An 18,160-nucleotide genomic window follows, 5' to 3' on the forward strand; every position below is an offset into this window, starting at 1 on the left:
AATTCAGCAGTGCCTAATGCGCATATGGGCCCCAGGGCTGCTAAATTGTAAATGGTAACGGGACAGAAGGGGAAATTGACCCGGTTACCATTTACAATTATTAAAGGGTGGTCATAGTAAATGATTTTAATTTTAATTAAATTAGTTTTTATCATGGCAGCACCCATTTTTTGTTTTGGTTCCATCTGTTTTTGGAGTGTGGCTTTCAGCAGGATAGCCCAAAGCCAAGGAAAGCTCTCTTTATCCCAAATCAAAGATTAAGCCCCTTTGCCTTTATTTGTTGAAATAAATGGAATGTTTTAGCCAGTGCTATCATGTTGCATTGATTTCAGTGGGGCCAAAGCATGACTGATGTCTTGTAGATCCAACCCCATGCAATTCTTTATTTTGATTTAAATTCTAATGTTCATGGTAGCAAAATATTAAGGGACCCTGATCTGTTCTTCCCTATTTTACCCAAAAGCTTTCAACAAACTTTTTATCGATCATACAAGGCCAGCTAGGGTACAGACGATGCCCAAGATAAACATTGATATGTCTGCACATTTCTCAAATTGCATCAGCTTTTTCCATTTCAGCTTTAGGTGGAAAAAAGAAGGAAGGAGGAAGGTCATAGCTGCACCAGTAACACTGCCAGTTAGACCCATCAGAAGGACAAAGTGTGGTATGAACATGGCCATCAGCAGAGTTAAGAAGAGGAGGACACTTTTTAAAAAGACAGCAAGCCATGGTGATTTATAATTGACTTTGTCCCTAGGTGATACATAAGTATGCAAGATTTCTGTGATTGTAAAAAAGGGCAATGGGTAGGACAAGAGTGCCTTGGCCAAGAGACACAAGTTCACTGAAGTCTGTAAGGATGAAGGAAGGTTGTCAGTAATAACCTCCTTTGTTTCTTCCCCCCATGTTAGCAGTGCCGTTATTGCAAAGATTGTCTTGAATATACAAGCCAAGAAATGCGTCCAGTTCAACATAGACCTACACTCTCTAGGATTCTGCATACTTTCCTCAAGGGTAGGAAGGAAAATTTGTGAAGTGTAACTAAAAATGATCACACCAACAGAAATCAGGAAGCTTTCAAATTCTACCGACAGACTGAACCTTGCCCAAGACCAACGATGTCTTTGGGTCAAACAGTAAGTGATCACTACAAATATGATGACAAAATGGGCCAAGGAGCAGAGGAGACTGAGTCTGGATACAATTTTCAGGGTTTTGATAAACACACATGGCAGCAGACCAATAAATGCAATTATGGACCACGTTTTCTCGGTCACTGGTAGATCTGGAAAGCTATGTGACAGCAAGTTCCCACTGACAACCAAATACAAAATGCACGTCATGATCAATTCCATCAGCTGGGTCATGTTGACCACTCTACCACCAAGTTTTGGAAACAGCCTTCTGCAGCAAGCGTTAGCGATGTCTTCATATGTGCCTCTCACTCTCACAAGCTGCCCATCTTCATTCTCCTCATAGAGGCAAGCGATAAGAATTTTGCTGGTGTAGCAGCAGAAGACTGCAGCGAGGATAATAAGAAGCAGCCCACTGTATCCACTGTGGAGGAGAGCATATGGCAAGCCTAGAACAAAAATCCCCTGGAGACAAAACAGAGAAGACAAAAAACCCTGAAGAACGATGTCGATAGAAATCGCCCTGCAGCTGAAGATGGCTACCTTTGGCTAATTGCACAGAATGACTGCTCTTACATTAACCTGTTGCATTAAATAATGGTTGCCCCAAAATGCATATATTCACGATGAATGAAGTTAGAAGAAACACACACACACACACACACACACACGCACAACTGCTGGCAGGAGCACAGAGGACCAGAGAACCTAGGAAACTGCATAGTGGTGAACTGCAGAGACAAGCTCTTATTAAATATTAAATGCTGGTTGTGATTACAGTCATAATTCTGAAAGGCTCTGAAGCAGCTACTTAATCATTGTGCATATTAATGTTCAATAGTGGTTCAATAATGATAAAATCAAAGAGCTTTAGCTGTCTTCACATGCTGTATGCAAATAGGGAAATGACACTTTTAGCAGCTATGCTAATAAATAAACATGAGGAGCTTGTCATGAATCCTTTCTTTTCTAACTTTGCAATACTCTTTTTCAATGCTTCCTTGTATTTCTGCATTCCCACGGGTCTACGGTAGTGAAAAAGCCCTTTCCTTTTGGCTTAGCCCCATAAACAAGATACCTTTTCCTCTCAGTGCTGAGCAGAGGAATGATGTTTTAAAATTTCTCCTAGTTATATATACTTAAAAACAGTAACAACAACTTACGCTGCAATAGAGATCCTGATTTTAGCCTGTATTCTATTACTTCCTCATCTTACTCCACAGTCCTGCCAGTTTAGCAAAACCAATAAAAATTAAAATTCCTAGAGGATGGCACAGAATAGACTGTCTACAAAAAGTAAAGATTCCCTTGAGTCAAGATTGAATCCTGGTGATTATGTCCACTTAGTTTTCTTGGCAGCAATACAGACCAGGGTCATTTCCCCAGGAGTGATTTAAAGCATCTTCCGATTCAGCCAACCACTGTTATACCAAAATAGCCAGAATGAGAACAGGCTTTCTCTCACTTCCACAAAGGCTGATGATACTATGAAATGTTAGCACAAGCACTTCAGATTGTGGAGAAGATTTATTTTTCTATTATTTGCTATCACATCTTTTTTTTTTTTAAGTAGAGACATCAGGGATTGTCCTGTGACCCTGTGTGCACAAGGAGCTTCCCCTCTGAGCTGTATTTTTGTTTGCAAGATTCTATCTAAGAAATGAATATTAAGCCAGCTGTATTTTTGAGAGGGAGCATTCTTTCTTTTTCTAGGTATTACCTGATCCAGAGGCAGGATTTTTATATAATTATGCTATCTACCTACCACAGGGAATATGTAAAGCATTTGAAGGAGCTACTTTGCAATGTGTGGGAGCATCCATAATACCCCTCTCAGTGTCATCAAAAGAGGTGTGTTTTTTTGTAGGTTTGAGGATTATAAGCCTGCTTCAAAAGATGTTCCAGGCTGTTTCTGGAAAGTGATTATGTATGTACACACATACAGAGACAATGACAAAGAACTCTTGAACCAACCATGTGAGCTGTGCAAATGATGCAGCTGCTTTAATAATTCTATGGGAGGTGTTTCATTCACACTCCTGTGCATTACAGAATACTTCATTTGAATGCTTTGCACAGAGTCCGACTACCTAGATACCAGCAACCTTTCTCTAAAATATACACAAGGGGGTAGATGCCATCCAAATGAAAGTCTCTGATGCTTCATATAGTGTGATACAGAGAATGCTATTCTTACTACCATTTAATTCACATTAGTAGAGAAGCCAGACATCTCTTCAACAGTAACTTCATAAAAAAAGGTTCAGTTCCAGATGAATAGTTCTCACTGAGATTTCCTATTTATATACAAGAGCTTGAAAATATGCCATGGACATCAATGACAATTGTGTCAGTGTTTATATCTTATGAAAGCTAACAAAAAAAGAAAAAGAGAAGAAAACTATTTTTGTGCTACTCTTATTAATGTCTCAGTTGCAAGGGAACCACTTCAAGGAAATATGAGGTTCTGTTTCATTTTCCTCCTCTGCCAGATACTGTACAAGGCTGCATTTTTTGCATTTAAAGAGCTACACCAACAATCTTGGATGAAGAACAATTAGAGGGGTCCTCTCACAATTTGGAGCTGGACAACACACCCTGAGAAAGCAACATCTTCCAGTGGGATTCTTCTTCTTATTGCAACTCTAATCCTGTTCAATCTGCAAGGATAATAACCATATATTGGGTAAGTTCATGATCATTTAGTATCCCAGAGCCTATATGCCACCTAGAGTCACTTGTTGAGATGAGCTATAGAAATCAAACAAACAAATAAATAAATCCATTCCATGACATTTTCCTTCCAGTTGTCATCTACAGAAATTTTTTCCTTACCTTTGTATCAGTACATCTCTTTCAATGAGAAGCTGTACAGTGTTTTGTGGCAATTTTGGTAAAATCTTGTGGCAAATTCACTTATCAGTGCCTTGAGGTTCTTGCAAATGTGTAACAGTTATATGGAGTGAGAAGCTGCTGCATTAAGGGCCCAAACAATGCTAGATGGTACTCTTTAGCACTACAGGGTTGTAGTTAATACCCCAAATATTAATAGATTTAAGGCAAAGGGATGGAAAACAATGAATCTTCAGCCTGGTCATGTGACAGTTTATCATTCTCCCTTCCCTTCTGCTATATCTCCCTAGAATTTTGAAAGTGAAAATGAAAATCAGTTAGGGAAAGAAAAAGAGAAGGAAACAAAGAGAGTCACTGATAGGGATTAAAATTAAAATACCAGCTGTCAGGAATAGCCCTCTGTTCCACTCTAGCAATTGCTATAGCTCCATGCTGATCTGATCTGTGTCAACAGTTTATATTCTTTGCGGAACCTGCTGCCCCCTTGCTTTTCCTTTTCTGCTAGATTTGCACTTTTTCTATTTTCTCTCCATAGGAATGGATGAAGTATAGAATAGCTTGCTTCCATTAGAAGATTATCTCTGTGCCCCACCCCCACCATTTGCCCAACAATTTTCAAAATACTTTGCTGGATTTCCAATTAAAAATCAAGGCGTGTGAGTGAAGGTAGAGGAAGAATCTGTTCTCCATTATTATGGTATGAATTAATAAAGTTAAAACAGAGGTAAGAGGAGTAGTTATTACTACTACAGTAATCTGTACTACAGCAGATGAACTAGCACTGTTTTGATTTTTTAAATTTCTCCCATTTTTATTGGTTAGAACAATCTTGTGCTGAACCTAATGTCCTAGAATAGAGCTTTTCTGGCTTCTGCTTTGTAAAATCTCTTTCCCTTTTAACCATGTCAGACCCAGGCAACTTGGTGGATCTTTATACCAGGATAGGAAGAGTGGTTGCCAACCTGCTATTTTGGCAGCATCAATAAACCAGTAAAGTAAAATACTGGGAATAACACTCTAAGCACTGTTAACATTTTGGTTCTTTAAAATCCAGCAGGCTGAGTTTACAATATTGATGCAGCATTAATTCCACATACAGAACTAACAAGATAAGCACACAAAAGACATTCTTTATCATCTTAAAAATCAGAGTTTGATGGTGATATATAATTTAATAGATTTTTGGCCCTAGCATTGACATATTTTTTTCTCTACTGTCATGTAAATATATTTCTGCCAAGTTGTTTACATATATTTAATGAAGTAGGACCTAGTCCAGAAATTTATGCACATTTTTCATCAATAAGCCAGTAAAGTGAAATACTGGGAACAAACACTCTAAGTAACAATGCATTTACCACTGCTTTACAAACATAGAAAGCGCAAAATTAACCCTCATTAACCTCCCCAGCTTTATGGAGCTGTTATACTGAAGCAATATGTTTTGGTAATCCAAACTTGTCGTGGCTGCATACTTAAACAGGTAATTGGACCAGAAATGCATTAAAATAAGAAGAAGGGGGGGAAAAGAGAAGAAACTTTATAGGCTAGAGGGTCACTTTTAAGTGGAAAATATTAGTGCAAAATATTCTAAGGATTATAAATGTCTCTTCAAATAGATTATTGTAGTATATTTATAGAAAATTTATTTTCTTTGTGTTTCTATATACACGTAAAGCTGGAATCTCATTGTAGCATTATAACTGCCCAGATTTAAAAGGAATTCATTATTTAGGAATCCAAGATCCTAACACTCAATTTTGGTTCAAAATCCACGTATCAGCTATTCCCTTATTAAAAAATCTTAGCTTTAAAACAGTAAGATGTATCCACTTGATTGTATGGGATTTCTGTTTACAGCAGATATTTGTATTAGAAAATGCTGTTGAAAGTTAATGACCCCTTTCCTTTGTTTATTTTAATAGTGAGAAAAGCTTCTTTATGTTTCTACAGACCTCCAAATTGTGCCTAAGAACAATCTGTTAATTTTGTATTTATTTCCTTCCTCCACAGCATCATGCATTTTGCTGGCATACTTTCTAAAAAAAACACAATATCTCTGTCAAATGTTATTTTATCTGTGGGGGAGGGGGTGCCTTGGGGAGCAATTGCAATCTGATTGCTTTGAACTCTGGCACCTGTGCATGTTAATTCAATGCCTGCTGGAGCTAAATGGAAGAAGAAGAAGAAGAAGAAGAAGAAGAAGAAGAAGAAGAAGAAGAAGAAGAAGAAGAAGAAGAAGAAGAAGAAGAAGAAGAAGAAGAAGAAGAAGAAGAAGAAGAAGAAGAAGAAGAAGATCTTTTACAACTGAAATACAGAGGAATACTTCTTTTTGTTGAATCTGAAGGATGGAGAATAGAGTTGAACTTGTAAGCCAACAGACTATCTAAGGATACCTAAGGACAAGCCAACAAATAATCAAGCAGAAAACAAGACCCCAATCAAGGAACTACCAAGGAGAAAACCACATGACCACCAACACTGGCAAACCATCTACTGCATATAAACAGGGAGTAAACCCCACACTCACTTGCACCGATGTTGTTACCTAATCAGGTAATGAAATGTCTGCAAGAAACAACCAAGCTCAGAGAGCACCAAGGACTTCATAAGTTGTATATGTATAGATATCAAATGTTTGAGCAACTGTCACCAAAAAGGCTCTTTCTGTCATTTGTGGTGGTCATTGTGGTGGTCATGTGACCAAGCTATACCCTTGTGGCATAAAAGGTTTGGTGAGAGAGCACCAAGGACTCCACAGTTCAACCTTGAGCTACATATTTCTCTTCTATCGGTACCAACAGACTATTGTTTTGTCAAGTGATCAGGATATGTGTCCAGGCTAGCCTGCTATCAGTTTCTGTGTGGAACGAGGGGGGCAGGAATCTGCTGGCAAACCTTCTCTGTTGCAGTTCCTATACTTGGGAATTCCTTGACTCTAGAGATTCAAGCAGCCCTTCCTTTCTGGGATCTCAAAAAGCTGTTAAAGCAACACTATTACACGGTGCTTTGAACCAGGACTGAATGCTTCTGGTGGCCATCTAGGGATTTCTATTCTATTCTTGTTTTTATTCTGTATCTTTTATCTGTTGTACACCATCCAGAATCTGCAGGTTGGGGTGGGTTAGAAAAAGTGTGAACTGACTTGATCTGGGCAGGTTAGCATCTGGTTAAACATTAAGCATTCCAAAAATGGGATCCAGGTTGAAATCCTGGAGGAAAGGAACAGTGGATGTAAACTAACAGGATAGACAAAGGACAGAAAAGGGGGAAATTCATGGAAGAAGAGGGAGAGAGAATAAAACAAGAAAGAATAAGGTATCAGGATGTTATCCCATCACATTCCTGCCTCTAGCATAAGATCTGATGTCTTCCTTAAGGATGTTTTTTCTCAAACACTTGAGTTCCATTCAGGAATGTCAGTGAATGCTTCTAAGTGGGTAGAAATTGGAGTTGTTCAGTAAAGTTTTAAAGAGGAGAAGGAGGAGGAGAAGGTAGTATACTGAAGATGGCTTTGATGTGAGCACTCATCTTCAAATAGTCCAGAACCATAATAAAACAGGGTTCCATATTGTGTGAAGAGCTGTACCTTCATTCAGTAAACCTCAAGTACACTTCCTTTTCATATTGTAGCTGAATGCATACAGGGCTCAGGAGAGAATGGAGCAGGGTCAACACGTGCAGGCTCTTCTCTTTCCAGCTTGATCTATGCACACGTTGAATGTCAGTTGAATGCCTAAACAGGGCTGCCACTGTCAGTGTTTTGGTTCTTTAAAATTCAGCAGGCTTAGTTTACAATATTGATGCAGCATTAATTCCACATACAGAACTAACATGATAAACACACAAAAGACATCTTCTGCCATTTTAAAAATCAGTGTTTGATGGTGATGTACAATTTAATTTTTGGCCCTAGTATTGACATATTTTTTCTCTACTGTCATGTAAATATATTTCTGCCAAGTCGTTTACATGTATTTGATGAAGTAGGACCTAGTCCAGAAATGTATGCACATTTCTCCTAATATACACATTTTGTAATCACTGTCCTCTCTCATCCCTGGAAATAGGAAAAAGCTGTTGCAAGGAATATTTGAGAAACAAGAATTAGGTTAATTTTTGTTCCTATGCTATTTGTTAATTTCCTAAATTTTCATGTTTAAAATATGCATATTCATATTAAAAACAAAAACAAAACAAAACAATGAAGGCTTCTTCCATACACTTCTGCTGACAGATATCACTTGTAGCATATCTATCTATCTTTCTATCTATTTATCTATCTATCTATCTATCTATCTATCTATCTATCTATCTATCTATCAATTATTTATCTATCTATCATCTATCTAACCCACATTCATGCTAATTTTATCTTTGGTAAAAGGTATAAACAGGCTTCCTGGTTAAAGCTGACAGCATGATGATGCTTTAAGACCTATTAGTTTGAGCAAACACACGACAGGGTTCACCCTTCCTGCCCAGCCATCATATGATTTACTTAGCTTTAGTTTAGTGCATTGTGTGAACCTAGCCAATACAATTTCTGAACCATGGATTATGGCTTACTGCAATTTAAACCCAGGCAACCATGACTTATTCAACAAGCCACAATTAAGCAACCTGACTTGGCATACTACCTGAATCTAGACAGTTAAGCAAGGACTGCATTTGCTTAATTTTTCTTCCCAGCAATAAAAGGAGTATGAAAGAAGCAGTTTTAGCTAGGTCATTTCCTCTGAGTATCACATAGCGTTCAGATTGTGAGTCTTCTTCCTCTTCAACTGTCCTCATATCAAGATATGTGGTGGAAGGAAGGTTTATTTTTTACATTTATCTCCAAGGGAAAAGATTCCATACAGCTCACTAACTCTGAGATGCAGGGTATGATTTGTCATGGCTCTGTTTACTCGGTGTTTAGGGCATTTGATTTTCTGGAATAGCTCTATTTGCTCATCTGAGCAAAGGAAGCATGATGCTTTTCTTCTCCCCAAGAAAATGCCTGCCATTGTCGGCTTTATGCACTTAGTGATGCATGATAGATTAAACCATAGATATGTGGCGAGGGAAAGGACTGCTGTAAATACCATTTATGTGCAGTGAGAGCTTATGTATATAGATTTCTGCCCTGAAGTCATCAGATGTTCCTTGGAACCTCTCCTTGCAAACACTAGGAGTCACTCTTCTTTGGTTTAACATTTTTGCTACTGGCGAGTATCCACTAACATCTTAGCAAAAATGGATTTTGTTGCAGAAAAGAAAAAATTTTGACTACGCAAAGTTTTAGCCTTGGGCTGTCAATCATGGAGATCCAGTGTTTATGGCTTTTTTATTTGTTTTCCTTAAAGCATTGCTTTAGTGTTTTTTTTTTCTTTTTTCTTTTAAGACAGTTTATTAAAGCAATTTACTTACACAAAAGATAACGTGGATAGAAATGGAAGCTGTAAAAATTACAGCACCCATCTCAGGTAACTGTATAGCTGATATTTCAGAAGTGTATAGTACTGACTTCCCTCTCGCGATCTTAAAAGGGTTGTTTGCAGGCCCTGCCTGAGGAGTGAGAACTTTACCTTTAGGTCTTTCATGAAAAGGTGACTTGAAAAAGCATGAAAAAGGTAGGTTTTTGATTCCCACATGCAAGCATATATAAGAAATGCAATCCACATACCTGCTGACATAAAAGGCAAGAACTAACTGAAATGAGAAGCTTAGAAAAATATCTAGTTAATTTTGCATTTGCTGAAATATATTAATTATGACAAAAGTAAAAAGCAGTCAGATCATTGGTTGGTTCAAACACTGCATTTGTACTTCATGCTTTTTACCAACCAAAAAATTTGCATTCACTTAAAAGCTGCTCAACCAAACCAAAATCAACCACATGAAGCTGAAGATATACCTATTTTATTTTGGCTTAGCCACTGAGGTTTGTAAACCGCTGTGTATAGCTTAGCATGCTGTGTGAAGCCAGTTAATTGTGTATTTAAGAAGCCATGGTTAAGAAATTAGGGCTTAGTGTGCAACTGCACAAATCATGCAATTTGTTGGGTTTTAACTTGACACGTTGCAATAAGGTTTCAATAAAAGTTTTGGCAATATGGGACCAGGATCAGTATTTTTGCAGGACCCAGTCCTCCATCCCCTCATCTGGTAATGAAAGACCATGGGGAAGAATGGATGGATGGATGGATGGATGGATGGATGGATGGATGGATGGAGAATCAGTAGGCATTATTTTAGACCTCATACAACATTATTACTAATCAAGGGACACATCCATTACAGATTTGTAAAGCTTTAGCCAACTTGAGATGCTATTAACTCTGGTTCTAATGTTTCCCCCCCCCCCAGGCACTGAATCAATATGCAATAAAAGATCTCTCCTTCCTATGAGCATAAGGACTCAAATATATTACAAACTATTAAAAAAAAGCCTTGCCATTTTGTACTGCAATCATGAAGTTAGTGCTGCTAAGCATAACTACCTAAATGATAGCTACTTGAATATTCGAGATATTTAAGACCTCCCTTTATGTTTCATAATACCTGCTGAAAAGAAAGAAAGAAAAAAATCTTTGAGTGTTTACTATTTTTTTAAAAAAAATCTTAAAAGAAAAAAAATCCTCAGTTTTCCAAATCATAGCAATAAAGTCATGATAACCAGAATATACTTGGTCTGGGCTGCAAACATCTAGTTGGCCATTAGATGGTAGCAAAGGGTTAGAATGTTCCTCTGTTTAGACTGCAACTTGCATTGGGTAGCATTACTATTTTTATTAATGCTAAACTAAACAATTAAGGGAAATATATCAAGCATGGTTTCTGGAATTCTTTCCAACCCATTAATAGCAGCTCCCCACTGGGTCACATTACCAGGAAGGAGTTGGCCTTAAGAGTGGAACAGCTGGCAGCATTAGGAGCTGTTGCCCACATGTATCTCCCATAAGGATATATTAGGTTAATTTTTTTTTCTGAACTTTCTTTTTCTGTGGAGCCCCTGGCTAGATCTGGACAATTTTTTTAATTCAGTTGTTCTTTTTTGGCTTTTCCTGCCACACCAAATTTGTTTCTGTTCTCTTTCTGGACAAAGTCCTCAGCCCTTTACATAATCTAATTCCACCATTCCATTCTCCTTGTGTTGCATGTATGTATGTATATAAGTGCACTGGAAAATGCAGGGTTAGATGCTCTGCTCTGGATCACATGACTGGGGGTGGATTTAGAATGAAGAAGTTTGCAGCATTACAAGCCATTGCCAGCTGTACAAAGTAGACCAGACTAAGAAACCAATGCCATATAGGTCAGGACTACTTTTCTTGTACCAATGATAAGAATCTTGCACGTTTGAATGTGCCTCCCCCTCCCTCGCTTTATCTTTGTGTGAACTAGGGAGGGGCTTGTCTGAGACATTTTCTCATATTGTTTTCTTGGCCTGGGCTCAAGACCCGCTTATCTGACTGTTACCTTGGTAACAACTCTTCCTCCTGTCTTTCAAGGCCATTCCCTCTTCTCTATATACCTATTGGATATCCCTAGGGATGCTTTGGGGATTTTTTTTTTCCCTTGCAATGTTTTTCTCTGCAGCCTCTGGTTGGATCCAGCCCATTTTTGAACTGAGTTTTTCTTTTGCTGGTTCTTTTTTTTTTCTTTTTTTTCTTTTGCTGGTTCTTTTTTTTTTTTTTTTGCCTTGACAAATTTGCCTTGACAAAACTGTTATAGTCAGTTTTGGAGAATAATCCTGCTGACAGCAGACTCCTGAGCTCCTTTACATAATTTCTTTCCAACATTCTGTTGAGTTGGAAAGAATAAAATGGGAAGGGGGTGAGGAAGCTAATCCTTAAATTTATGTTATGAGTTACATGAAACAATTTACAGGGTACCTTGTAAGAATGCCCCAGCTGACTTTAAAAAGTGAAATCTAAACAATCACCTGTTTAGCACTCACAGACCCTTTATTGTTCATCAGATTAGTAAAACTGATGTAAAGAAGCTTTAGAAGAAACAGTAAGCAAATCTGATACAGCACTAAATGGCTGCTTTTTTTCTTATTATTTCTCAGACAGGCAACTTTGCTTATTTCCAACTGATTCTTTTTCCTGGATGTGAAAAGTACAAAATCTGCTAGAAAAAATCCTTCTCTCTGAAATCAAACTGCACCTTGCACTTGTAATTTGGTTAATTCCATTTGAACATTTTGAGTTGCACTTTATACGTTTCTCTAAAAGAGGGATGTCATTCCCAGATGACATTTCTTTTGAAAAATACAGGGAGTTACACATTTCAATGTTCTATATCATCTGTATCTGTGTCTACATCTCCCTCCCTCCCTCATATATATATATATATATATATATATATATATATATATAGAGAGAGAGAGAGAGAGAGAGAGAGAGAGAGAGAGAGAGAGAATGATTAGGACCGGACCGGACAGGACAGGACAGGACAGGACAGGACAGCTAGTGTAATATAAAGGATACAAGTGAATGGAAAAAAGTTTTGTTGCAATGTTCCTTGCATTGTCCAGCAAAATTTAGGAGTAGAAATAATAGTAATAATCACAAGAGTAATAATAAACCAAAGAAAGGCTAGTCCACAACAGAGGTGGTAGTATGAGTATGAATAAAAATTCCTGATATAAGGAAAAAATCTGGGGGAATCTTCAGATATTCTGAACACATACGTAGGAGGGGTATCTGACTTCCCTGAATTTGAATCACCTCCATCTAGGTAAAAATGAGCTACCTTTAGACAGTTACTCTGCAAGATTTGAAACAAATGACTCATCATTGGGCAGTTTCCAGTGGGCTTTGGAGAATTCCATTATTTTTTAAGTTGATCTTAGATCAGACAGTTGATTTATCCCATTGCTCTGGTGTTGATTAATTCCTTAAATGGTTTACCATTGCTTGAATATTAATGTAAGATGCTTTGGAAACATATTAGAGCTGAAAACCAGGAGGCAGCAATTGACATTAAAGAAATATTGGGATTTGTAGGTATAACGGTTGAGACTCAATACAGAGTATAACTGGAATGCATTTTTGTTCCTTATGGACCTCAGAGTAATTGAGCCTTTCCCATTCTTATTTCTCAAACAACTCAGAGCATAGCACTTTCCCAGTTTGATGGTTTTATACTAGCTATCTTGCATGGCTTCACACAGAACTTGGAACTGTTAGCTCTTAATCGCCATGCAAAAGAGTGTTGCCTGTTCCACAGGGTAGGGCAAAACAATGGTGTCATTCTCATTTATTATACTCACTTTCCACCAATAAAGAGCAGCCTGGTTGATTTAATCATTCTTCCAAGGCAGGGTTTCTCAACCTTGGCAACTTTAATATGTGTGGACTTCAACTCCCATGCTGGCTGGGGAATTCTGGAAGTTGGAGTCCACACATCTTAAAGTTGCCAAGGTTGCAAAACCCTGTTCTAAGGTCTGCAAAGACCTTTTCCCTGCAAGTTCCAATTCATAATTATTTCATATAGTATTATTTCATATATTTTCTATTTTTATTAGCCCATCTTTTCCATTGCTTTCAAAGGAAAAACCTGATTCCATAAATAAAAACCAAGGGAAAGCTGAATTCTATTACAGCAAAAGACGACAGAATTCAAATGGATGTTAACACATAGGTAGATAGACATCCCATATACACTCAGTTGGGATCCAGCTGTACTATTCTCCTTGAGTCACAAGTTCTGCTTTATATTGCATTGGTCAGACCCTCCACCTCAAGTAATAAGTCCAGTTTGGGCACCATTCTTTCAGAAGGATTCAAACAAACTGGAAGAAGTTCAGAGAAGTGGACTAGAACCTAAGTCCTGTAGAAAGAAACTGAAGTAGGACATGTATAACCTTGAAAAAAGAAGGCTGTGGGAGGATATTAAAGTATTCTTCAAATATCTAAACAGATATTATACAGAAGAAAGCCAACATCTGTTGTTTCCAGTGTGAAGAACATGAAATAATGGTCTTAGATCACAGGAAGAGAGATAGTTTTATGGTAGAAAAAACAGAAATTGCATTTTGATAGTACAACTATTACCTGGAGAAATGGTGGCTTCCATCTGCTGGATGTATTCAAACAGAGGTGGTAGCTATTTGAAGATAGCTGTCCAGTTGGAGATGCTTTAATTTGGATTCCTACACAGATTAAGAGGTTGAATTTGATGGCCTAAATAGTCCTTTGAGGCAATATGTTTCTAAGACTTTGTGAGGCCTTAGCTGTGGCATAATCATTTCTCAGTTTAAGATTTGGCAACAGCAACAAAGACAAATATCTTCTTGTGTATTAGTTCTGAGTTAGTACTGACTTACTCAAAGATGGTTCACAAATCTAAAATAGATGGAAAGATCTTTTCATTTAAAACCATTGTGATTAAATGAAGTGGGTGTACTGTGATTGACTTAATTTGGAAGTCAGAAAACAATTTTTTTTAAAACTCAGTACAGAATTGAGGCCTGTTGCCCTCCTAGTAAAATTATGGGTAGCATGAAGGCACCCTATAGTCCTGAAGCTCCACTATCATGCCTTTCCCTAACACTGTACCTGGGGATGACTGAATGTAGGGTATCAGATAGAAATGAGGAAACAGTGAAAAATACAAACTCATATAAGCTATACAGCACAGTATCATGAGATGTTTGGATGAAATAAGAAAAGGACAGCAGGAGTGACAAAACAAAGATTTCACAATAATATAAGAATATTAGGAATCAGTTGTAAACTTACGTGGTTTTAGGGCTCAAGGGGAAGCATCAAGGAAAGAAATTCTTAAATCAGGTCATCTGAAAAATCTGCCTTGCTGTTGTGCACAAAATATTTAGAACTAACTTATTTCAGACTTCAGATAGGCATCATGAAATCTCACTAAACATGAGTTCTCTGAAATGTCCTTACACTTTTCATCATTCATAACTGTATGTTTACTTGCACAATAGTTTTGCTGGATCATGACAAACATACTTCAAGCAAATGTATATAGAATTGCAGCATATGTTCTTTTGATAATGCTATTTTAACTGATTTGCTATTTACTACTTATTAATACCGTTGATTATTATTGGCATATTAGTATTTTATTGCCAAAACAATTAAAAACACCTCACATATTTGAAATTGTATTTTAATTAACATCTGTTGGAATGTTGGCATATTATAGGTCCAAAGATATTGGACAAAACAAGGTATCTAATATCTTCTGGCATTTTTTATGTAATATATTTTTTTTTAAGTGTTAACTGGTTTTTGTTTATAGCTATATTCCCACACAGGCTGAAATTATGTTGCAAGCTATTGATGGAAAACTTCCTGTGTGCTGTATCAAATTGATAAAGTAGGTTTTTAAAAATACAATTAGAGATTTCTGTAAACAAAAGCATTTTTTTTCTTTCACTGAATGAGCATTGTTTAAACTAAATAGAATTTCTCAACTGGGTGGTATAAATAACGTTGCAATAAATAAACAAATAAAAAATCAATCCCCCCCATCTTTAGTGAAATACCAAAATTTGAACAAATTTGAAAGTTAGCCTTTGTCTTTAAGGGCAGGAAATGGGAAGGGCAAAGAAGTTCCAAAGTATGTTTATATTTGCTTTTCCATATTTAAACTCTCTTATAAATAGCATATCTAACCACATTTAAGTACTACCAAATGCTTCACTTGGTTGGAGACTGGGACTATGAAGTGAAGTGGTGCCTACTTCTCATTAACAGAGCAGTTGCTTCACTTGCTGAATAGCAAAGAATGCACAGAAGCCCATTTGCAAAGTGGCTAATTTAAAGCTATTTGGCCTGGACAAAAGACTTTGCCATGGTCAAGCAGACCAAATCATTGGCTTCAGTGAGGTAGATCACAACTATGTGTCAAACCTAATATTTTTCCACTTTCAGACATCTAGCTGTGGGAATATTACAGATACATACTTATTCAGTTGCCAACATAATTTAATATGGTAGGCAAGTATATACATTTATTAAAAGCCGTTATCCAATTTTCTCTGCTTTTTGATGCTGTTCTTAATTCTGTGCTGCTACAACTTTTGTAGTGAGACCAATCAAGCCAAAATTAATTGGTTGTACACCAGTCTGAATCCCATTAACTAAGGCAATCCAAATAATGTGGACCAACATTTGATGCATGTAGCTGTAGTAGAGATCAATAAAGTTTTGATTGGAATTTAGCCTCCATCTATCAAGAAGTTTGCAAATCATTAACCTCATTGGGTTGACTCTAGATATAAGTCATACTTAAGTAGACCCATAGAAATTAAGCAAATTATGTTTGCTTCTAGCTCATTATAATTGTTTAGGCAGAAATATCACTATATATAAAACATATGATAGAGTAACAATAGCAAAGATGAGAGGACCCTATCCCAAGGTACTTATAATCTAATTTTCAAAAATTGGGGAGAAAAAAAATAAAGAAGTAAAGTTTGGGGAGGGGAAGAGAGAGAGAATACATGTAAATCAATAGAGAAGTCTATAAAAACCACACCCTACAACAACAATTTGATCAGAGTTTCCTTCATTGTTATTTTATTTTATCTATTGTCTTGTCATTTGAATGGAAAGTGGAAATCTTCAAAAGGCAACAAATGAAAACAGTTTGAGAAAATGATGAAGAGGTGATGGACATAATTAATTATTAAGCATTGAGTTACCTGAATAGCATTGGTTACATTCCAGCCAGCCTCCCAAGTAGTGATCAGTGTATTTTGAACATTTTGTGTGCACACTTGGGATTCATAGTTTTGGTCTTGTACCTGTGCACCAAGCTCCAAGGAAAGGGCTAGTTCTTCATCTTCATCATGAGTCCTATTCAGTCCATCCTGTCTGGCAAAATTCACATTTTCTTCATCAGTATAAATTCCATTCCATCTCACCATGTTCAAGAAAAGAGATGATGTGCTCTTAAAATGATTTGAAAGAGATGAAAACATTTGCTGCATTTAAGCTACCTTGGTATACCAGATGGCCGTAGCAATTACACTATTCTTGCTGAAATTAATTTTGCAGTAGTGTTGTCTTATTAGAATTTCTGGAAGATGTACTGAGATAAAGAAGATTCTATTGAATTCTTCATTAGTGGCAGCGCCAAATGCTGGTCTAGAAGACCGTTTGCAACAGTCCTCAGCGTGCTGCTCTGAATCTGGGAGGCTGAGAAACCTGAAAACTAAGATGTCCAATTGAATTCCTCTCAGTTATGGTCACTGAGTCAATCAGTCAGTTGTCAATCAGTCAGCTACAAGTGACTGGCAGGAGATACTGCTAGGTATTTATACAAGGATTCAGTGCTAATAGCTATTACTCCGTATTATAATTATAGTAATTTAGACTAAAAAATGACAGATACTGGCAAAAGGGATTACAAATGTGTTTAGTTGCATCCTAACAGACCAGGTTTTCATTAAGCATGACTTAGAAAACAACCACAAAATTTCAATCACCTTACACAAAAACTTGTAAAAATAAACCATTTGTTAAAAGCTAGCTTCAGAAAATGAAATTTTTCACAGGAATTTTTTACCTGAACTTGACAAATTTCCAGTTTGAATTTGGCTTAAATTTAAACATGATTCTAAAGGGTAACTTTGCCCTGATAGATAAGGGATGGGCTATATATATATTTTTGTTAAATTATGTTTTAGTTTCTCAGGGCTATACAGGTACAGCTGATGATACAATGATTTCATGTAGCAAATAGGGATGAAATGTGGGGTTCTTTTTATTTGGTGATTCATTCATTTACTCAAAATAGGTTTTGTAAGCCTGTAGCTGTAAGCACAAAAGGTCAAAAGGGGGGGGGGGAGATTATTCATTTGGAGAGAACCTAATATTATCCCAGAAGTTAAAAAAGACACTCCGCAAAATTGCCATTGACCACTGAATTTCAGTGCTTCTGGGCACAAAACTGGGGTTAAGCCACATGCAATCAGGCCATTATGGCTTGTCCATCCTCACTACACATTCTATAGCTCATCCTATAGTGTTTGTGAAAAGCTATAAAATAGCTCTCAATTTATTCACACAATATTTGTAGATGACATTAATGAATAAAGAAAGAAGAGACATCTGGTACACACTCAAAAGTAATTTGACAGCCATCTAATGGGCATTATTTGTGTTATGATCACAATTCAGTTGTTCACTGGGAAATGATATAGG

At 37.0% G+C, this 18,160-nt stretch overlaps 1 protein-coding gene across 1 annotated transcript; it reads right to left on the reverse strand.

Annotated features, from left to right (window-relative positions):
- Window positions 1–452: 452 nt before the first annotated feature.
- Window positions 453–16,935, reverse strand: LOC103061287 (vesicular inhibitory amino acid transporter-like). The gene is given in 2 exon segments (XM_007436897.3): window positions 453–1,598; window positions 16,657–16,935. Coding segments are annotated over 2 exon segments (1,425 nt in total).
- Window positions 16,936–18,160: the final 1,225 nt, after the last annotated feature.

The sequence above is a fragment of the Python bivittatus genome, unplaced genomic scaffold (assembly GCF_059951505.1).
Source record: "Python bivittatus isolate LINGU-HERP-01145 unplaced genomic scaffold, Pbiv_v1 ctg000020_np1212, whole genome shotgun sequence".
NCBI classification, from domain to species: Eukaryota; Metazoa; Chordata; class Lepidosauria; order Squamata; family Pythonidae; genus Python; species Python bivittatus.